The sequence below is a fragment of the Octopus bimaculoides genome, chromosome 4 (assembly GCF_046866305.1).
Source record: "Octopus bimaculoides isolate indiv1 chromosome 4, ASM4686630v1, whole genome shotgun sequence".
Taxonomy (NCBI): Eukaryota; Metazoa; Mollusca; class Cephalopoda; order Octopoda; family Octopodidae; genus Octopus; species Octopus bimaculoides.
The window spans coordinates 128,420,573-128,444,825 of record NC_142931.1 but is presented as its reverse complement, the minus strand read 5'-3'; the positions used below and the strand labels follow the sequence as shown (position 1 = coordinate 128,444,825).

Below are 24,253 nucleotides of genomic sequence, written 5' to 3'. Positions count from 1 at the left end.
TACTCATAACCTTTACATACCTTCTCAGTCTGATGGTGTCAGTTTGGATGATAGCTTGGATTTTTGTCAGTTAATGCATGTAGGAAAAGGAATCTAATATATATGTGTATATCAAGTTGCAAAATAACCTAATAACCTAATGTGGGTCACATTTGGGTGTCATAGAGAATCACCAACTATTCAGAGCCAAAGTTTTTTTTTATGACTTCTCATGATGCTGTGTTAACATGAAATGTCATCAGAGATTGTGAAGCCTGGGATTTGTAAAAGTTTTTACTTTTGTGTCTAGTCATGCTGTAGGTCTAGTCATGTTATAGATGTGTTTGGCATGTATGGTGTTAGCTACTTAACACCATTCATGTGCCAGATGTCTGGTGTGAGGTGTTTAGATTTGTGTGCAGAAGGTTGAGATGTTTCAAACTGTATAAAAGTTTCCTGTGAGACACATTGTATGCCTGTGACAGGAAACCTTTGATTCAAGAGATGCAAGATAGATAGTGACCACACACAGACAACGTTGTATGGTTCGCAGTTCAGTCAAAGTCTTTGTCAATATCAAGAATGACAACACTACCTTTTGTTAAAGTACTCAAGGAGCCACTAGTGTGTGACATAGAAAAACAAGTATCTCATAATCTTGATTGTATAGTGGCCATACTAGTGATCACTTAGATGGGAGGGAGATTCAGAATGATAATGTCAATGGTCATCCAAAACTTACCATTATTTTTGAAATATTATACTTATGCAACAATGACTAGATCTTTTTTAAAACGGGGGCCACATTTTTCATTAATGTTTTACGTAGTGTTTTTGGTACCGAAAGACTTTCAAACTTCGTATACTTATCTATTTTGTGTTATAGAACAGAAAAATATTTTTGTATTCGAATTTATGTCATGTAAAAAATTGTCTTATTTCGATAATTTCAACCAATCACTGACAAGTATTCAGTTGTTTAGATTTACTCCTTTGGCTGATTAAGCGATGTAAAGCGTATTTAATCTCCATACCTTCATTTTATTTGCTTTTTTCATTTTAAATTTGCTTTAACCCTAACCCTAACCCTAGGGTTAGGGTTAGGCTTAGAGTTAGGGTTAGGGTTAGGGTTAATTGTTTCAGAATCGTTTGTTTATGTAGTCGGCACTTAATGTATATCGGCTGAATGGACGTCAGTGATTGGTTGAAATTACAGAAATACGACAACTTTAACATGGAATAATTTATGGATTTCTTTTTTTTTTAAGAAGACTAAGAGAAAAAGATGTTTTATATGACACATTCTACCAGTGTTCCAAGTTTCAAAGTGTTTCGTTAATGAAAAATGTGGCCCCCGTTTTAAAAAAGATCCCAATGACTTGTTTTTGCTGAACAGCATATTTGTTGTATGATATTTCACATGATCAATATGTATTAATATGAAATAAAGATGCACAAGCGATTTAATGGGCTCATAGGCAAGTTGATTGATATAAAAAAAAGGACTTCAAATGTGGGAAATTCTGAAATAGATTTTTTTAAACATCTGGATAGTTACCAGTTTTTGCTGCCTAGCTGACCTAATCTACAGTGGAGATTAGGCCAGCTCCTGAGTAAGAATGAGGTGGTTAAAAGTTCAGGGAGTTATTATCTCTGCTTATAGCAAGGGGATTCTCCCTTTGATTGAAAAAAAAAAGAGTGTATGACAATTGTGTACAAAATATGATGTTGATGGTGATGAAATCTAAGCATTGAATATAGAAGATGTGTTAAGAACAGAAACAAATGACATGAGCATGCTCCATTGGAAATGTAATGTTAGTGTGTATGAGTGATGGAACACAAATGAACTAAGAGGAAACATGACATATGAATCAAATATAGTGTGTAAGAGAGAAAATTAAGCTGGCAGAGACATGTTATGTGTATGAAGGAGAGTAGTTAGGAGAAATGCAGAGCATTTCAAATAGAAGAAACCTCTAAAAATAGATTATCAAGAAAGGCATGAGAAAAAGTAGAGAAGGGTGATTTCAGAATATTGAACCCCCTAAAAGAGGTAACTATATATCACAACAATTATCAAGATGCTATGGTGGAGAAGACTCATCTAACCCATGAAAATAAATAAAAATGGATGTAATATGATGTTGATGTAAGATTAACATTTATAATTATTTAATGTTGCTTTTACAAAATCAAAACAAAGCAATATTATTAATTCATTCTCTTCTGTTATTTTAGAGAAAACCAATCAAACAAAAAAGCTTATTCGGAAGGTAGACATTGATAAAGGTAAACACCAGGTACAACGCTTTCAGGAGATCGAGTTACCTCATTCACCAATTGAAACTCCTTCAAAACTGTCTCTTGAGGATGCTACTTCTTGGAACATGTGGGTATAAAACCATTTGATATCTTAGAAAGTAATGAAGCTATTTTATGCGCAATTATGTTTTCTGTTTAATCAATATAGGTGCAGGAGTGGCTGTGTGGTAAGTAGCTTGATTACCAACTACATGGTCCTGGGTTCAGTCCCACTGTGTGGCACCTTGGGCAAGTGTCTTCTACTATAGCCTCGGGCCGACCAAAGCCTTGTGAGTGGATTTGGTAGACGGAAACTGGAAGAAGCCCATCGTATATATGTACACATATATATATGTATGTGTGTTTGTGTGTCTGTGTTTGTCCCCCCACCATCGCTTGACAACTGATGCTGGTGTGTTTACGTCCCCGTAACTTAGCGGTTCGGCAAAAAGAGACCGATAGAATAAGTACTAGGCTTACAAAGAATAAGTCCTGGGGTCGATTTTCTCAACTAAAGGCAGTGCTCCAGCATGGACGCAGTCAAATGACTGAAACAAGTAAAAGAGTAAAAGAGTAATACTATTCTCGTTAATAGTAATATCTCTTCAGTGGTATGTTTTCTTTATACCGTCTGCTTCTATTACCAGTTATAAATTCAACATTCTCATATTCAAAGACTTGTTATTTATTGCATCAAATGATTGCGACAGATAAATATACATTTACCAATTTTGGTTTCATTGCAAGTAAATTTTTAATGGCCAGCTTAGCAAGTATTGTTATGTGATTCTGATTGCAGGTAATTTTAGAGGAGATTTGAGTATTAGAGATAGCCTGAAATTAGATTAGCTAAGAAAGTAATAAAGAAAATAAGTATTATCTCTTGTTTCAAAACAAAACTTGAGAACTGCGTGTATATAATACATAGCAGAATACAAGTGAGGGAGATATGATGGGAAGTGAATCATTGTTTTACTGTCTACTTTTCTATGCTCGAATGGGTTGGATGGAATTTGTTGAGGCAGGTTTTCTACTGCCAGATGCCCTTCCTGTTGCCAACCTTCACCTGTTTCTAAGTAAGGTAATATTTCCCCATGATCAGACATGTCTTAGAAGATGATAAAAGAAGGACACCATTTGCATGATGGTGACACTTGCTTACAGCTATCACATAAAAGTCAAGGCAAGTAGACAGTACCACGTATGCACACATGCACATGCGCACACATGCACATGCGCACACACACATGCACATACATATATACACACACATTATGGGCTTCTTTCAGCTTCCATCTACCAAAACCACTCACAAGGCTTTGGTCAACTTGGATCTATAGTAGAAGATGGTTAGTGTGCCTTTGGTCAAAATCTGCTCATTCGGTACTGACCTGAAGCTAAAACACTATAACAACTAAATAAAAATCTACTGTAATCAGTACACTTTTTTTTTTTTGGATTTTGGTTGATAATTGTAGAAATATCTTTTCTAATCCTCAGAAATCCCCGATTTATGCAAATGAGCAAAAGAAACACTCATTCAAGAATATCAACTGAAGATGACAGTATTAGAAGTATTAGAGAAGTTTACAACAAAAAAGGGTTAATGCCTGTAAGTTGATAAAAATTGGATAGCTTTGGGTGTATGTGTTTGAGAGTTTCTTGTGTGTGTGTGTGTGTGTGTGTGTGTGTGTGTGTGTGTGTTTTAAGTATTCTATGAACTTGCCTTTTATTGCTAAACTCTTTGCATTCTTTTTTTAAAATTTTGTGACTTAAAAGAAATTACACTGGTCAACACATATTTTCTGGCACAAGGTTTATCGATAGGTTTTAGCTAATTCTGAGGTGCTGAATCCAAATCTGACATAAAATTTTGTCTATCACATCAGATTTTTGAGATATTAAATCTTTTAGATTTGCTAGAAACAGGTATTTAATGTTCATAAAGGAAGAATTAAACATACATAGATGCAATTTTTAATTGATAATATGTCATTTTTTAAAATCCAATAAATCAAAACACAAATTGTGGAAGTAAATGCATGTAAGAATTAAGCTTGGTGATAACAAAACATGAATACAGAATCTTTAATCATTGTGGTCATTCATTCTGATTATCTTATTACTGCAAGAACTTCCTAGTTTTTGACGATTTCTTGTGCACAACCTCTGGAATGTCTCTCATTAATCTCCAGCAGCAGTCTGCCATCATGTTTATGTCCCATTGGCCTTGGTAGTGTTCTTCTGTTACTTTTATATTCTGATGAATGCATTCACCATGTTCTTTGCTAACATGACCCAGGTTCCCTGGAAACTCACCCAAGTGACTGTGTAAGCAATGCAATCTAATGCTCATTCTATATTCAAGTGCCTGCAAACTCAAGAGCAGTTCCTTCACAATCTCTTGACAGTTGTCAGCTTTCCTGTTCCCAAGGAAATTCTACACCACATCCGAGAAGGTGTAACAAGAGGAAGATTAGAAAGACGATACCACATTGGCTAGGATAGTGTGTATGTAAGAAAGTTTCAGAAATAAGTGTTTACAGGGATGTAATGATAAATACCAGAAGACAATGTTTTTTTATGCAAATGAACATCACGATTTATTCCGTGGTCACATATAAAGTGGTAGGCACATCAGAGGTAAGCGTTCAAGGCAACAGGGTATAGTGAGACATGAGTTAATTTCTTAATAAACATCAATATAGTACAGTACTTGGCTGCAAATCTAAAATATCCAATGAGTTTTGTAGTGGTTGTGAGGTGAGATAGAAATCCCATAGTTGATTGAATGCTGTTTTCTGATTGGCATTAATTCAGCAACGTTTTGTCGTCTGGACAAACAACTGATATGTTTACATCTTGATGTCTTCTCAGGAACTGATATTTGCCCTTCAAAACTTGTGCTTCACTGCTGGATCGTGTGTATCCTATGCGGCCAGCAGTGATTGAATGATTTTGGCATAGCACGACTGTGCCATGCCACCACAACAAAATAGTGCTAACATGACTCGCTACAAAGGCATTCCAAGCTCTAAATTTTTGCTATATGTGTGTGTGTGTTTGTGTGTGTGTGTGTGTGTGTGTGTGTGTGTGTGTGTATAAATTTAGTAAATGGAGTAAAACGCATATGTTAACTGCATACTTTTATTTCCAACATATGTTTCAAAGATTACAAATTATACCTTCCATAAGAATAAGTGATGTTGATAAGAATGTAATCTTCTCTTCAGGGAAATGCATGAGAACCAGCTTAAACGTAAGACATTTTAACCGAATATGAGAACTGTAGTTGGAGAAGGATGTTACGTAATTTATTTGAAAAATATATATATACAAATAGGTACATTTGTATGTGAGTGTGTCGAACTAAGTCAGGCTGTTATTAAAAACATATAACTCCTACCAAATGTGTTGAGTGTTATTGTCTTTCATTTGTTCGCTCATATGTATGTATGCATATATCATCATCATCATCATTTAACATCTGTTTTCCATGCTGGCATTGGTGGAACAGTTTGACAGGAGCTAGCAAGCCAGAATGCTGCACCAGGTGCCATTTGTCTGTTTTGACATGGTTTCAACAGCTGGATATCCTTCCTAATACCAACCATTTTAAAGAGTGTACTGGGTACTTTTTCTATGAAGCCAGCATGGGTGCTTTTATGTGATGCTGGCATGAGTGTTCTTGTACATGGTGCCAGCATGAATGTTTTTTTACATACATGCACATATATATATCTATGCATATATACATGTATATATGTATAATGTATACGTATATGTATAATACACACGTGCATACACACACACATGCACATACACACACACACACACACACACACACACACACACACACACACACACACACACACACACACACACACACACACACACACGTAAGATAATGGGTTTGTAGAATTAGTGCTCAAATTGATTTGCTTCCAAAACTCTAATTCCATCTGCAGCTAAAAAATTGTTGCATAATGAAGATCAGCCATAGACAGTGTTTCAATTGAGCTGGTACGTGTATAATAGAATAAAGGTATAAACAGGCAAACAGCTGGTGCCAGGTCAGATTATGACATTTATTTATTTAAGCATTGACAGAACATGAGAGTAGAATTGAATGTTATGGAGTTTAGATCACAACAGGTCAATAAAAGATCAGTTGAGGAGTGTTCATAATGGTTATGCTATATGCCAGTATTCACCCAGGACAGTTATATGCTTAATACAAATTACTGGTATTAGGTAGAGCTGGTCATTGTAGGTAGAATACAAAGCTGGATAAGAAGAGGGCAAAAGGTGTGCAGATAGTCCCTTACAGCTGTTTCGAGAATAGGTGAGCAGATGGTACATTTCCTGGTGGAAATCCATTTCGTCATTGGATGAATACCCTGACCACTAACTCAAATATGAATACTCCCTTATGTTATCTTAGAGATATTTTACATTCCAGTCCAATGTCTGGTAAGTTCACGGTCATCAATTCACCGTCATCGATTCAAACACAATTTTGAATAATGTAAATTTGAATTTTGTATTGATTTATGTTGTAAAGAAGTATGAATTTAAAATTAAGCTTTTTTTCTTCTTCATATTTAGTACATACTATGTTTTAATCCAAAAGATAAAATCCCTGATTGCATGTTTTGATCTTCATTACTTTTTTTTTTTTTCAATAAAGTTATTTTTAACACAATGGTGAGATACTATGGATATATTTTCTCAGTAAACTTCCCTCACGGTGAACTTTCTTCATGATGAACTGATGGTGGTGAACTCTCCTGTGATGAATTGATGGGGGTAAACTTACCTGTAATCTTCCAATACATGTTAAAAGTAATATATTTGTATTTAATGTGCATATCCAGTAATATTTCTGATACCTAGTCACTTACTCAGTCTTCTAGTAAATTGGCAATTGCACACCTTAACTATATTTAACTCATTCCTCTTCAGTCAGTGTATTTCCTTCTCCATATTTCACATATTGCCTATATGTCACCTTTCCTTTGAGTCAGTGAACTTGAATTGGTAGAAATAGCTGCTAAGTCTCCCTTAAATTAAAAGAAAAGCAGATAAAATAGTTCTAGAAATGCCAAAAGTTAAGGTGCTCATAACAAGAATGCCTTTAGTTCTAGTTCAGCTGAATCAAGGCCAAGCAGTGGATAAGCAACCTCATGAACTCTTTGTTTGATAAGCCAGTGTTGGAGCCTCTTTGTAGTCACTGAGGTGACTATAAATAAGACAAATCCCTCATATCCTACTGTCTTAAAAAGACACATCTAGGACACTGGGGCCAAACAGCAATAGTTCTTCACTTATGGAGTAATGTTTCAAAAGATATATTGAGTCGTCATCATCATCATCATCACTGTCATGCCACCACCACCACCACCACCACCACTATTTTTTAACATCTGTTTTTTCATGATGGCATGGGTTCGATGGTTCAACATGTCTTGATGAGCTGGAGAGTTGTGCCAAGATCCAATGTCTACTTTGGCATGATTTCAACACCTGGATGTCCTTCCTAGTGTGAACTACTTCATAGAGTGTACAAGGGACTTTGTTTTCATAATACCAGTTCTTTTGAGGCCACCAAGTCTACAAGACAAAATCCCTCTATTAAGTGGGATATAGTGTTGCGGGATATCATCATTATCATCATCGTTTAATGTCCACCTTCTATGCTGGCATGGATTGAATGGTTTGACAGAAGCTGGCCAGGTAGAAGACTACACCAAACTTCTGTGTCTGTTTTGGCATGGCTTTTATGACTGGATGCTCTTCCTAACACCAAACATCCCAACAGAGTGGACTGAGTGCTTTTTACATGGCACCAGTACAGATAAGGTCAGTTTTGGCATGGTTTTTACAGTTGGATGCCCTTTCCAAATGCCAACCACTTCACACTGTGGACTGAATGCTTTCTAAGTATGATGCGAAGACTGGAGCTAGTGTCTTGCTGAAGTGGTGAATAAATGGTTTCCCCTCCTGGAAAGAGAAAGAGAGATGTAAAATCAAGATGCAATGTAACTGTGAAAGACAAAGATGGATGGGTAGGTAAATGCACCAGAGTGAAGTTAGTGTGAGAAATGTTTAGAGATGGAGATGGATTTGTATGCAATGAATATGAATTTGTGGAGGTTGTGTATAGTGAATAATAAAATTTGATTAAGAGCAATAAACTGTCATTTTAATCTCATCTAATTCTCCCTTTAGGTTGATTATTCAGAAACTGACTACAGTTATGCTACTGACCACAGTATAAGTGAAACATACTCTTCTCCCAGCACTCAACTGTCGGGCTTCGCTGTAGTACCCACCCTTTGTAAGAACGAACTGATGGAACCTATAGAATCCTCAGAATCTTCTTTCACAGAAGGTACTCAGCATTATTGGGAAAATTCTGAATTTCAAAATACCAGTCCAAGATCTAAATACACCTCACCATTTATCACTACACTCCATCAGATTAAAATGTCCAATAAATACAGGTGAGTGAAAAAAAAATCAAAGAATAATAAAAAAAAAAAGAAAGTGATATATTTAAATTTATGAAAATTAATTGAAATTTGAATTTCCAAACTTTTACTTTTAGTGCTTGTTTAAAAATCATGAAATCTCTACAGAATTCACGCATAAATTAGATTCTACCCAGATATCCTCATATTTCTGAAAAGAAAGAGTTATGAAATGCTATTATGAATGGCTGCTAAGTGTGGAGACAGAGAATTTTCATAATGTGAATTTGACAGAGGGTCTAGCCATTCTTAATGGCAGCAGTGTTACAGATATTTAAAATATCTGGCAGAATAGGATATGGCCTAGTCACCTGCATAATTAATCAAGTTGTACAGGAAGGGATCATACACAATTATCGGTGTAACAGCATGGTAGTCAAGTGTTTTAAGAGTAAAGAAGATGCCATAGAGAAAAATAAAATGTTCTTTTTTCTTTTACTTGTTTCAGTCATTTGACTGTGGCCTTTCATTTATTTGTGTTTATATTCATTTTTGCATGCTAGCATATGTTAGACAAATATGCCGCTAAGACATAGCTGTACAGATGGATGCCTTTCCTGTTGCTAACTCTGTACTGTTTTCCAAGTAAGGTCTCATACCAAAGGTCTCAATCATTGCCTCCATGAGGCCCAATGCTTGAAAGGTGCTTTTTATGTGCCACCAGCACAGTGCCATTTATGTATGTATGTGAATATATATATATATATATATATATATATATATATATATATATATATATCATATATATTTATATGGTTGTTCAGAAAGTAACCATTGGTTACACACCTATAAAGCTCTTAGCTGTATAAAGTGACTCATCAGACTCATTGGCTGGAGACACATAACCTCTCTATAGAAACACACACACACACGTGCCTATGTATGACAGGTTTCTTTTCAGTTTTCATCAACCACATTCACTCACAAGGCTTTGGTCAGCCCATTGCCATAGTCGGAGACACTCACCCAATATGCCATGCAGTGGGACTGAACCTGAAACCATGTGGTTGGAAAACAATCTTCTTAACCACACAGCCATTCTAGCACCTGCTTAAACGTACAGTCACAACTAAGTATGTGATATTTCTGTAAATAGAGTCACAGCTATTGTATTTCTCTGAAGTTACCATATAATTTGAATGTCTATTATTTGTTGTCTAGTGCCAAATCTGTCATTTCCCTTCAGGTGTGAAATAATTAACATCTTGATATTTTATCTCTTTTATTGATAAAGTCATTCAAATGGATCCTTGTCTCCCCTATCTCCTGCACAACAAGTGAGTTATCCTGTATCTACAATTGGAAGACCATTCAGGCCAACTGCTCAGCTGGCCAGAACGAAGAAGGAAATAGCCATCAATAATTTCACTGAACTTCCTCACTCTCAATTATTGAAGGTAAATACATTAATCACGATAATCTTGATGATGATGATGATGATGATGATGATGATGATGATGATGATGATGATGATGATGATGATGATGATGATGATGATGATGATGATGATGATGATGATGATGATGATGATGATGATGATGATGATGATGATGATGATGATGATGATGATGATGATGATGATGAGGATGATGATGATGATGATGATGATGCTGATGATGATGATGATGATGATGATGATGATGATGATGATGATGATGATGGTGATGATGGTGATGATGATGATGATGATGATGATGATGATGATTTCTTTTATTTGTCACAAGAGTGATGGATGCATTACAAAATACAAAAAAAGAATCACAAAAATTGTGTGAGTTTATGTTGAATTGATTATATTAATATCAATATAAAATATATATACATATGTATATGCATGTATGTATGTATGTATGTATGTATGTATGTATGTATGTACGTACGTATGTATGTATGTATGGACAGGTGTGTGTGTATGTCAGAACTTAGATCAATTTTAGTGCTACCGGCAACATGTAACCCAGTACAACCCCTGCATGGTCCAGGTTACCAGTGACTAATCCAGTAACCTTTGAAAAACAAAACTTGTCAAAGGACCCGTTAACTCATTAGAATAAATGGCCATCCTGCAACTTGTAGGGAGAGACCTGTAGTCTTTGGTTCGACATTTCTCTAGAAGAAGGAAATTCTGAAATAACATCCACATCATTGAGAAGTCAGAGATCTTGCACTTGCTTGTTTCTGGACTACTTGGCTTTGTAGGTGAGAGTTTTAGTGATGCTGTGCAAGCTGTAATTGACTCTAAATTTCAGCATAGGCGTTGCTGATAGCCATTGTGTTTAACAGCTAGAATCAGATAATTTGCAAATGATGGTCATATTCATTTGCAAGTTGACAGTCACAATGTATGTTTGTTTGTATGTATGTTTGTTTGTATGTATGTTTGTTTGTATGTATGTATGTATAACAGACATGGACAACCGTATACAATAATAAATAATTATAATAATACAGGCCTTGTGCCTATTGTAGAAAGGAATAATTATAATCATCCTTTCTACTAAAGGCACAAGGCCAAAAATTTTGTGGGTGGGGACTAGTTGATTACATTGACCCCACTAGTATTTCACTGGTACTTAATTTATCAACCCCAAAAGGATGAAAATCAAAGTCAACCATGTAAAATTTGAACTCAGGACGTAGCAACAGGCGAAATACAATTAAGCGTCTCGTCCAGCGTGCTAGTGATTCTACCAGCTCACCGCTCCTAGGAATAATAATAATAATAACACCACTGCTGTCAATGATAATTTTTTTGTCCATAAAAATTCAAGATATTGGGGACAGTATAAAGGCAAAATACAAAAGAAAAAGAACAATAACAGGAATCAGTTGGGAAGTTACATTGAGATAAATGTTTATTACATTAATAAATATTCAATAATAAACAACGCTAACATTGTACAAAACACCAAAATAAGGACAAGAAAGAATACCTCTGGATAACTACAAAGAATGATTCAGGTCATCCTACTTAAACCCTCAAATTTTTACTTTACAACACCAAAAGCCAGTACCTTCTTCCCGTTCTTTTCATTTGCCTACAACCACATAATGTGGATTTATCTAACCATGCCAGTTTTGCCACTCACTCACCTTTCATAAAATTTACTGGAGGGCAGCTTTTCCTATTTTTCCATTGACTTTCTACATATATAGCACATAAAAGAAATTGATGAGAGTATAACCTAAGGGGAAAAGCTGAACTCAAGTGTTTCAAGTGCATTCACAATAACTTCTTTCACCATGGCCATCAGACAGAGGAAATCTCCTCACCATTCCTTTTACAGTACACCCAGGTAACAGCTAGATCCATACCACAAGTGATGACAACTGTTCAACATGAGTACACCAGTTGAAAATGCATAGACATTAAATGAATCCCTACTGAAGTTATCCCTTCCACTAAAGTGAAAGAATATGTAGTTGACTTTGATCAGAAGTTTCCTGGGACAAGGTATCACAGTCAGGTGAATTGATATAGCCATAAGTTACTTCTGCCTGACTTTCTTTGACCACTTCCTCCTCTCAACCTATTTCTGAATAAGATTGCCAGCCTTCTCTGACCTCTTGTTATTCTTTACCTAAAAGTCCAGTTTGAATCGAACAACCTCAACTGATCTCTTGGATCTGCCACAGTGAGCACCCTCCCATATGGACTTGTCTCTCTAGGTGCTGGGTTGTAAACCTACTAACTTTTCTTGGTTAATGCATGCTCTCATTGCCTCTAGGTACTTATTCAGAATAGTGCTAACCATCTTAGTGTCCAACATCATAATGGTGACACCTACATAAACAGACATGACCTTTATATGTCATAGTTCAAGTGAGGTGCTCTTCAATATCTCCAATTTTTATAGCAAAGGTTTTTGTGCTATAGCATACAGAAGTTTCAAGTGTTTTCCCACCAAACAGACACTTCTGCACATTATAGTAATCCAGCCTTTGAAACCATTTCTTCTTAGCATGACTATCAAATGGCAATAGCTGTCATAATCTCTAGATTGATCTAAATTATAGCTTCCCAAAGTGGGCGATTTCAACTTACAAGTGGGCAATGGGCGAATTGCTAGAAAATGGTGGGCGATATGAACATTTTGTGGGTGACAATGAATTTTTAGAAATTAAGTCTGCATTTACTGATATCTAGGCATGCCTAGAATAAGGATGCACTTTTATCGATTTGACTACTTACATGAGATATCCCTTTGTATTAAAAAGCGGACTTGTTTATTGATCGAATATTTTTGTCACAGTCATTTAGATGATTGTTATGCATGCTAAAAATAGCAGCCAAATAGGCCTAGGCCTTAAATCACACTCTACTACAATTTTTTTTTTAGGCATAATCGTATGAAGTCCTGCGTGTAGAATTCAAATTTGCAAAAATTTCCTGGGGTTTCATATCAAAATACAAGTGCTATTTTCAGGACGTTGACAAATTGTGCAGTCACCGACAAAATGACAGCTTTGAAATTGTGTTTCTTAGATCTTTTCAATCTCAGTCACAGATTTTTTAAAATTCATTCTTTTTAACTAAACAGTTTGAAACTTTGGATACTGGTTGAATGTGTCACGTAGAACACGGTTTACTCTTAACGTTTTTGACAAAGTTTTGTATTTTAGAAGTTATTTCCTGTAAAAGTTGTCGTATTTGGGTAATTTTAACCAATCAATGATGTATATTCAGCTGAATAAAGTTACTGATGTTTGCGAAAGTAATGGAAGATCAACAACATCCTGATAACATTGTGAAGAATATCCCACTTAGTAATAATACAATTTCTTGACGCCATTTAGCATATCTACTATTTTATCTGCAGAAGTAGTTTTTTGCAACACTCTGCATTTTCAACCAAAGTTCATTGCACACTGTCTAGGTAGGCATTGAAATCTACCATCTCCATCTGTTGCTCTTTATTGACTGTTCAACAAAGTGTCTCCAAAAAATTGCTCACATCTGCTTGGAATTGGATAGTACAGTCCTCTAAAGACCAAAGTGTGACTTTTGCTACATTCTATCTTACTCATCCTCACTCATCAAACATTATTCATTCCCTTGTGTTTCAGAGTATGTGCCCTAACCTGAGGAACATATCCTTCATCAAGGAAGTGGTTAAGGGCCTTTCTTCCTGCAAGTGTGTTGTAAGCGATGCCTTTTCTGTTTATCTCTTCTAATCAGTTTACTATCTTCTCTGTTTTGCTGCTCTTTGTTGCTAAATCTTTGCTAACACTGATAGATTCAACTCTAATTTTTCTTTTTAATGATACTCCCTATTTCTCTGTAATAGCTACATCTGTCAATTCTTACTTAATGAATTCAGAAATCTGATCCCTGACAGTTTGTCTTGTCAAGGAAGATGCATTCAGTATCAAGACAATTAAAACCATAACTACCACAGATGGAGTAACTTCACCAATCATCTCATTAATCTCCTTTCTGCTATCTCAACAGAGTATAATTTGTGGTCTTTTGATATCATAAAAATCTCGATGTTTATAAAGATCTCTTCTGATAAAATATGGTTGTTCGTCACTTGTATATGTATGTATTACCTGTTTGCGTTGTGTTGCAAAGGAGGCTGAGGAGTTCAGGATTCAAAGCTGAGACTAAAGTATTCTTGATTAGTGGTACACAATCATATTGTACACTATATACACATCAAAAGCATATTATACACTAATATACATACTGTCACTGCAACAGTGTAGATGCTGGAAAGAAATAATTAATCATATTGTCTCTGGCTGCCCAGTCTTGGCTAAAGGAGACTACATCTACAGGTATGTCAGAGTTTAGGTTTTCATGCTACACAAGTTATGACATCATTATGAAACACCATCAGAAAAGCAGTAACATAAGCATAATTCAGAAAAGGTTTCAGAGCATAAAGTCACCATACTCTATGATATGCTAATCTGCACAAAAGTGGAGATGAAGGCTAATTGGATGGATATTGTTGTCAAAAATCAATAGGAAAGGAAGTGCCACCTAATTGTTGTATGATAATATATCTCTTAAAGATGAAATGTCACTAAGCATTTTGCCTGGCATGCTAAAGATTCTGCCTGCTTGCCACCTTAATAATAATAATAATAGTAGTAGTAGTAGTAGTAGTAGTAGTAGTAGTAGTAGTAGTAGTAGCAGCAGCAGCAGCAGTAGTAGTTGTAGTAGTAGTAGTAGTAGTAGTAATGATAATAATGATTTCAAATTTTTGCCACAAGGGCAGCTTGGGGGAGGGGATTAAGTCGATTACATTGACCCAGTGTTTCACTGGTACTTAATTTATCGACCCCAAAAGAATGAAAGGCAAAATTGACCTTGGCAGAATTTGAACTCAGAACGTTATGATGGGCAAAATACCACTAAGCATTTCATCTAGCGTGCTAACAATTCTACCAGCTTGCCACCATAATAATAATAATAATAATAATAATAATAATAATAATAATAATAATAATAATAATAATAATAATAATAAAACATGAAAACCATAGTTGACATTGATGCCACCATAGAAACCATCAAGCAAAAGGTATGTGCTAAAGCTGCCCGCATAGCAAGGTATGAAAAGCGTGTTAAATTCTTCCGAGATAATAACATGTTCAAAAATAACCCCAAAAATTTCTACAGGAAGATAGGGAAAACACCAGTAACAATAAAGTCTGTCCCATCAAAAGAAGAAGTGCAAGAATTTTGGAATAAAATCTGGGCAGAAGATAAAACACACAATGAAAAGGCCCCTTGGATTGATAGAATAGCTACAGACCTAGACTCCTTAGAGGAGCAAAAGTGGGAGGGGGTCAGGGTAGAAGATATAAGATCTGCTCTCAGGAGGTCAAGCAAATGGAAGTCTCCAGGAAAGGATAAAATTCCTAACTTCTGGTTGAATGCCTTCCCAGAAAGCCATGAACTGCTAACAAAACTTTACAACGATGTTTTGCAAAATCCTAGTTTGATGCCCTCTTGGCTAGTTAATGGTTTAACATTCCTGCTTCCAAAAAATGAGGAAACAAACGAACCAAAAAATTATCGCCCCATAACCTGCTTAACAACAATGTATAAGACGCTAACATCTGTCCTAACCGAGTACACCTATAGTTTTTTAATAGAAAGTAGCATATTCCCTAATGAGCAAAAGGGATGTAAACGTGGATCTTATGGTTGTAAAGATCAGCTACTCATCAATAAGATGATCTTAGAAGATTGTCACAAGCGACACAAAAACTTGTCAATAGCCTGGATAGACTATAAAAAGGCCTTTGATAGCCTACCACATAGCTGGATTAGGAAATGTCTGGAAATGTATAAAATAGCTCCTACTCTGCGAAACTTTTTATCTGTAAGTATGAGATCATGGAGAACCACACTGATGTTGAACAATGACAATGAATCTCTAAATGCTGGAGATGTAAGAATTTCATGTGGCATTTTCCAGGGTGACTCACTATCACCACTCCTCTTCTGTCTAGCCCTAATACCGCTCTCAAAATTGCTCAATGATGCACAGTATGGTTATAAAATATTTGATAAAAATATAAATCATCTCATTTACATGGATGATTTAAAGCTCTTTGCAAAAAATGACCAACAACTCAAAGGCCTACTAGCGATTGTTAAACAATTCAGTGATGACATCAGGATGCAATTTGGCCTTGATAAATGTGCAAAAGCTATCTTTATCAAAGGAAAAATGACAAATACATCTAATGTGAACCTTGACCAGCAAAATGTCATAAAAGAGTTAGAACCAGCGGAGAGCTACAAATACCTAGGGGTAATTGAAGGGGACAATATCAAGCACTCAGTGATGAGGGAAAGGATCAGAAGAGAATGTTATCGCAGGGTGAGAGCAATACTGAAGACAGAGCTGAACGCGAGAAACAGGATCGAAGCGATCAATGCTCTAGCCATACCAGTCGTGACTTACAGTTTCAACATCGTTAACTGGTCAATTACTGAAATATGTAATGTTGACAGAAAAATACGAAAACTGTTGACAATGCATAGAATGCACCACCCTAAGGCAGATATAGAACGTCTTTATCTGCCAAGAAAAGAGGGAGGTCGAGGACTACTACAGCTGGCATTATCAATGAAGGTAGCCACAATTGGCCTAGACACCTATATGAAAAACTCTGAGGACTGGATGCTAAAACTTGTCTTAAAATATGAAAGCAAGAAAGCATCTTACTCAGTAACAAAACAGGCAAAGGAATATCTAAGTGAATTCCAATTGCAACAAATTCAAGAATTAGACGAACTAGAAACACCTACAGAAAAAGCTAAGCGCTTGAAAACCCGTGCTAAAATTGCTGCCTTAGCTATTATGACTGAAAAATGGCATGGAAAACCTCTCAATGGCAAATACCCAAAGAGAGCGAATAATGCAGATATTGACAAAGCCCTTACCCACCAATGGTTAATGGCCTCTGGATTGAAATCAGAAACAGAGGGGTTTATCATAGCAGCCCAAGATCAATGCCTACCTACAAAGAACTACCAGGCCAACATATTAAAGAACGGCAGCTCCCCATTATGTCGTATATGCCAACAACAAAATGAGACCATCGATCATGTTGTCTCCATGTGCAGTCTGCTTGCGCCTACAGAGTATCTCAACAGGCATGATAGAGCTGCACAATATATTCACTGGGTAATATGCAAAAACCTGGACTTGCCCCATGATAAAAACTGGTGGGAACACAAACCACCCCCAGTACTTGAAAATGATCACATTGCACTCCTCTGGAACTTCACCATTCAAACTGACAGAAAGATAGACGCAAATAGGCCAGACATCATACTGAAAGACTTCAGACAAAAATCATGCCTCCTCATTGATATGACTGTCCCAATTGATATAAACGTATCTGTCAAGACCTACCAAAAACTGAGCAAATATAAAGATCTTGAAATAGAAATTAGCAAAATGTGGAATCTGAAGACGAAAACAATACCTATTGTCATAGGTGCCCTGGGAATGACAGCGAAACGGGCTGATTACTACCTAGCTCAGATACCAGGAAACCCCAAAATGGCTGAAGTCCAAAAGATAGTGCTCATGGGAACTGCCCATATCCTACGTAAAATACTGTCTATGTGATCTCAAATTTTAAAGCAAACATAATTTTCTTATGGTTTCTTAAACATTCACTTGAACAAAACTGTACAAATCCAAATATATGGTACCCTAGGCATAACACCTACATGAACTTCTAACTTGTTGTCTCTTGAGGTCTCTGGGTGAGACTTGGATCCAACTTGTACAAATGCAAAACAAAAGTCAAACATAAAATAATAATAATAATAATAATAATAGTAATAATGATAATGATAATAATGGTAAGAAGAAGGGGGAGGAGGAGGAGGCGGAGGATCATAATAATAATAATAATTAGAATAAGAATAGCCTGGGCAAAGTTTAGAGAGCTCTTACCCCTGCTGGCGACAAAGGGACTCTCACTCAGAGTAAAAGGCAGACTGTATGACGCATGCGTACGAACAACCATGCTACATGGCAGTGAAACATGGGCTGTAACTGCTGAGGACATACGTAAGCTCGCAAGGAATGAAGACAGTATGCTCCGTTGGATGTGTAATGTCAATGTGAATACCCGTCAGAGTGTAAGTATCTTGAGAGAAAAGCTGAACATTAGAAGCATCAGTTGTGGCGTGCAAGAGAGACGATTGCCCTGGTATGGACATGTGGTGAGAATGGAGGAGGATAGCTGCGTGAAAAAGTGCCACACCCTAACAGTTGAGGGAACCCGTGGAAGAGGTAGGCCCAGGAAGACCTGGGCTGAGGTGGTGAGGCAAGACCTTCGTACATTGGGCCTCACCGAGGCGATGACTACTGACCGAGACCTTTGGAAATGTGCTGTGCGTGAGAAGACCCGGCAAGCCAAGTAAGATCGTTGCCAGTGCCCCTGGACTGGTTCTTGTGCGGGTGGCACATGAGATGCACCATTTTGAGCGTGGCCGTTGCCAGTACCGCCTGACTGGCTCCTGTAGGATTTTCGAGCGAGATCGTTGCCAGTGCCCCTGGACTGGCTTGTGCGGGTGGCACATAAAAGACACCATTTCGAGCGTGGCCGTTTTCGTGCGGGTGACACGTAAAAGCACCCACTACACTCTCTGAGTGGTTGGCGTTAGGAAGGGCATCCAGCTGTAGAAACTCTGCCAAATCAGACTGGAGCCTGGTGTTGCCATCCGGTTTCACCAGTCCTCAGTCAAATCGTCCAACCCATGCTAGCATGGAAAGCGGACGTTAAACGATGATGATGATGATGATGATGATGATGATGATGAATAATAATTATTATTATTATTATTATTATTATTATTATTATTATTATTATTCTTTCTAATTATGGCTGTAGGTCAATAATTTCAGGTAGTGGGGTTAGTTGATTACATCAACCTCAGTGCTCAACAGGATAAAATGTAAAATCAACCCAATATAAAAGAGCTGAATGAAAAGCTGTTAAGCATTTTTTTTTTCCTTCACAAAGTGCTAATGATTTTGTTAGCTTGTTACCTTAAGAAAAAAAAACAAAAAAGTGGTAATGGTTGTGGTGGTGGTAGTGGGAATGTGGTCATGGTGGTGGTGGTGGTAGTGGTGGTGGTGATGCTTTCTTTTATTTGTCTCAAGGACAATATATGAAAGAATATTACAAATGGTGAGGATAAAGCAGGTGGGTAGGGTTATACAGAATTGATTATGATCAAAGAAAAACAGCCATGGTAAACAAAAGTCTACAATAAGGCATGAAATGCGATAGATGTCCCAAGAGGATGACAGCCACCTAATACCAGTCAAGAACAATGTTAATAATAATAATAATAATAATAATAATAATAATAATAATAATAATAATAATAATAACAACCATATGTTTACAGAAATTATTTCTACATCAAATAGAAGCTTATAATATATAATTGATCAATTGCTGTTCGTTTTTAGTTGCTACTCAACATTTGTCCATTAAATGTTCACACATCACAATACATGCAGAGTTTAGAGTTTGTAAAGAGATTTCATCAACCAATCAGTTTATGTTGTATAAATATCAGTTTTTCACCTTTGTTTCCAATAATTTCTAATCTGGTTTTGTAGTTCTTTGCTGTTGTTGTTGTTGTTGTTAATGAAAATAGCTGGAATTTGTGAAGTTGTAAGCTAAAATGATTGTACACCAAAAGCAATTATATATTCATCATTGATTTCTTTTGTTCACCCCTCATCCAGGGAATGAACAGCGGTTATAATTAGAAGATATATGTGTGTGTATATGTGTGTTTGTATGTGTTATATAAATATATGTATACATATATACATATATATATATATATATATATTTAATCATAAATATATAGGGATTGACAGTAACCTGCTTCTCCAACATACTGAGAATTCAGAAATAGCAGTCAAAGAACTACTGATTTCAAAACTACAAATTATTACTCCAGATTGATAGCGATATTTTTGATACACACAGAACAAAAAACAGTAGAGAAGAGTAAAAAACACTTGCCTTTAGTTAATTTAGTACAATTGTTTCACAGTTAAGAGTAAAATACTCTATTCTGATCTTCAGCTAAATATTCTAATAAATTTGTTAATGTCTAAGTAACTCACGCTAATTTTGACCATGTGAACATCAATACCACGTGAGGAAGACGTTAAGAAATTTATTAGAATATTTAGCTGAAGATCAGAATAGAGTATTTTACTCTTAACTGTGAAACAATTGTACTAAATTAACTAAAGGCAAGTGTTTTTTACTCTTATCTACTGTTTTTTGTTCTGTGTGTATCAAACATATCGCTATCAATCTGGAGTAATAATTTGTAGTTTTGAAATCAGTAGTTCTTTGACTGCTATTTCTAAATTCTCAGTATGTTGGAGAAGCAGGTTACTGTCAATCCCTATATATTTATGATTATAAATTTTTTACCGAAGAAGGTTTTTTCATACTGAGCTACCCGGCAAAATTGTTGATTATTAATTTTATTACTAATTGACGATTCCCTGCCCTGCATATCTATATTTTATATATATATATATATATATATATATATATATGTATGTATGTATGTATGTGTGTGTGTGTGTGTGTGTGTGTGTATATGTATATATACAGGTAGATGTAGGTATGCACATACATGTACGTATATATGCATATACTCATTTATTATTTGTATTATATATATATATATATGTATATAAACACTCATATATGCATGTATATACATATATATGTATGTATGTATGTATATAGTCCTAAAAACCTCTCTTCAGATCACACGTCTTGGATACAAAATTTGATTGTAACTGGCCAATTGCATTATTTGATTTTGCAATGAATGCTAAATGTAGCCAGGCAACTTGCTATAACATTGTCAGTGATGGTGATGACAGTGATGACAATGATGAAAGTGGTGGTGGTGGTGGTGGTGGTGGGCAGGGTGATGATGACGATGTTTGTTATCATGGTGTTAATAATAATGATAACGGTGATGGTGATGATGACGATGATGATGATGTTGATGATGATGATGATGATGATGCTTCCAGTGATAATGAAACAAAATTTCTATTATAGAATTCTAGTCAGAGATTGTAACATTTAGCAATGCTTATTTTTTTTTTTTTTAGCTTTGTTATAGAAATAGTCATGGTAGAAACCTCAAAGAATCCAATCAAAGGAACCATAAAAGGTTATGTACCATTATTAGAAAACTGATTCTGGAATTACTGTTTTATATTGTACAACTGATGTAGATCTAGTTTATTTTTTGATCCTGTGTAACAATATTGTGAACGAGGTGTGGCCATGTGGTAATAAGTTTGTTTCTCAACCACATGTTTCAAGTTCAGTCCTATTGTGTGGCAATTTGGGCAAGTGTCTTCTGCTACAGATCTGGGGCAACCAAGGCCTTGTGAGTGGATTTAGCAGATAGAAATTGAAAGCCCATCTTGTGTGTGAGTGTGTGTGTGTCTGCATGTACGTAAATACATACATACATCAATCAATCAACCAATCAGTAGTGTGTAATTTTATAATTTCAGTACACACGTGTGCGTACTATATTTCAGCCATTAAACACGTGTACATACATGATGGCTATAAAAATGTGTCTGCAAAACATCATGCACTTTATCAACTCTGGTGTACCCTAGGGTTCAGTCCTGTTTATCACTCTTTTCCTTTTCTACATCAGATCACTGATGTAGAGAACCTCCAACTCTCACACAGGTAACAGCACTATTCAGTCTCCCATGACCTTCTATACACATGCAGCTTAGATACCTCGTGTCAAACTCCCAGTAACTCCAGGAGAAAAAGACCTCAGAAGTATATTTCAGTGTAGTCATGCCAATTGTATCTTTTTCAACAGCTAAAAGGTACAAGCACTGATCATATCAAGAAAGCATCATTACACTTTATGGCATCTTAAACATGAGAAGCTCAAAGTGCTAGATTTCACAATCACTGAAAATCTCTCATAGTGATTGCACATCTTTAACATATCTTGAACAATTTTTCAGAGACTGGTCTTCCTCTTTAGAGCTTAATTATACTTCAGCCCTACAACAATTACTGATCCTCAGCTAAGCTCAAGTGATACTCACAATGAAGTAATGCTCTCACTTCTAGAGTGGGGTTGCTGCTGCACACACAGACATCACAAACTATATTCAAAGAAAGGCCATTTGACTGATTGACCTCTGACCCACAGATGTCTCTTCTGTCTGCTGTTTCTATTGGTACTACAAAGGCTTCTGCTCCTCAGAGCTGGCTAGTTTCAAGTTTGTTTTGTCAACCCCACCAGGCTCCTTGCTAATAATTAGCTTTGTCTTTTAACTTTTTGTTTTACTTATTTTAGCAACTGGATGGACTGTGGCCTTGCTGAAGCACTACCTTTAAAGGTTTTGGTTGATCACATCAACCCCAATACTTATTTTTAAGTTTGGTGATTATTCTAATGGTCTCTTTTACCAAACCACTAAATTATGGGGGCATAAACAAATCGACACTAGTTGTCAAGCAGGGGCTGTGGGACAAACAAAGACATCCCCCACCACCACATGCACACAGAAGCTTCTACAGTTTCTGTCTACCAAATTCAATCACAAGACATTGGTTGGTCTGGGGCTATAGTAGAAGACACTCGTCCAAAGTACTGTGTAATGGGACTGAACCTGAAGCCCCAGGATTGCATAACAGCTTTTTAACCACACAGCCATACCAACACTTCAGAATACAACTGTCAACTTACAACAGCTTAAATGAATGTTAACGGTTTATCAGTCTTAGAGGATCTGTGAAGTCCATGGGCATTCTTTGTTCCTCCAGACCTAGTCAGCAAAAAAGAAAGAAAAGAAAAGAAAAAATGTGTAAATAATTGACTGAGTTGACATTACACATGTTACCGTCATTATAACTGAGGTAAGCAGCAGTTTCACTAATATGTTTGTTGTAGTAACTACACTACTTCTATACATATTAACATGTTAAACATTTCTCACCTGCTGTGCAGTCTCATAATTCATAATGAACTCCATCAACTATTGTAATCGCATATAACCATCCTGTGAATTGGTGACCCAAAATATGTGATAGAGAGAAAAGGAAAGAGAGGAAGTTTTATGGCAATATCCAGTTTAAAGTAGCTTGGAAATGATATGTTGTTTGTGAAGAATTCACTGCTATTCTCTGGCTCCAGCCGAATATGAACAGTGTCTACATCTAGATGAATGAAGTTAATAAGCTGTTTATTTAATATTTAATGTCATATTGTCTATGTTGACTCAATAAACAGATAATGGGCTACGATAATTAGTAGACCAATAATAACAATACTAATCACATTTCTGCTGCAATACCAGCTTGTCAGGAGCAATATATTCCTAATATATTGGAGTATAAGAAATCATGCATTTTTTAATTATCTAATGCCTTTATATCTTATCTTCTAAGTAACATTCATATTGAATAAAAGGTTATGATTAAGTTTGGTTTTGTATAAATTGTGCCAGTTTTTGATGTAGGGATATACTTTGTCAACCTGTAATAGGGTCACCTTGTTACATTAATTGTAAAATGGGTATATTACCCTAACTTGTAACATGGACAAGCTGTTACTCAAATAGAATTGAGGACAACTGCTTTAGAAATTATACTATCAGTGGGCTTTGACTCTGTAGATTCAACTTGTAAAGCCTTCTCTTCTATTCTATTGCCTTTAACCGTCCAACACGGAGTATAGGCCACTTATAATTGAATTCCGTGTCACATAATTTTTCGCTTCTGTACTTATACTCTGCCATGAATGTCCCCCTTTCTCTAGTTCCTTTTGTCTTGAGCTACGCCACAAGTTCTTAGGCCTACCTTTCTTTCTATATCCATCTGGATTCCACTGTAAAGCACTT

General features: G+C 36.1%; 1 protein-coding gene and 1 long non-coding RNA gene across 4 annotated transcripts in view; one reads left to right on the top strand and one right to left on the bottom strand.

The window, feature by feature from the left end:
• The window catches only part of LOC106871170 (uncharacterized), a 106,863-nt gene that overhangs the window by 23,722 nt on the left and 58,888 nt on the right, over positions 1 to 24,253 (top strand). For 2 of the 3 annotated variants that reach the window (XM_014917500.3, XM_014917498.3), the window contains exons 3-7: positions 2,221 to 2,371; positions 3,784 to 3,895; positions 8,515 to 8,789; positions 10,051 to 10,213; positions 13,884 to 13,958. In XM_014917500.3, coding sequence (XP_014772986.1) covers positions 2,221 to 2,371; positions 3,784 to 3,895; positions 8,515 to 8,789; positions 10,051 to 10,213; positions 13,884 to 13,958 — 776 coding nt within the window. The remainder of the gene's footprint in view (positions 1 to 2,220; positions 2,372 to 3,783; positions 3,896 to 8,514; positions 8,790 to 10,050; positions 10,214 to 13,883; positions 13,959 to 24,253) is intronic. The other variant, XM_014917499.3, reaches the window with a different exon arrangement.
• On the bottom strand, positions 5,417 to 23,688 carry LOC128247631 (uncharacterized). Its single transcript, XR_008264005.2, has 3 exons — positions 23,351 to 23,688; positions 23,101 to 23,179; positions 5,417 to 8,286 (listed from the first exon to the last, which is right to left on the bottom strand). It is a non-coding gene; the product is annotated as an uncharacterized LOC128247631 (long non-coding RNA).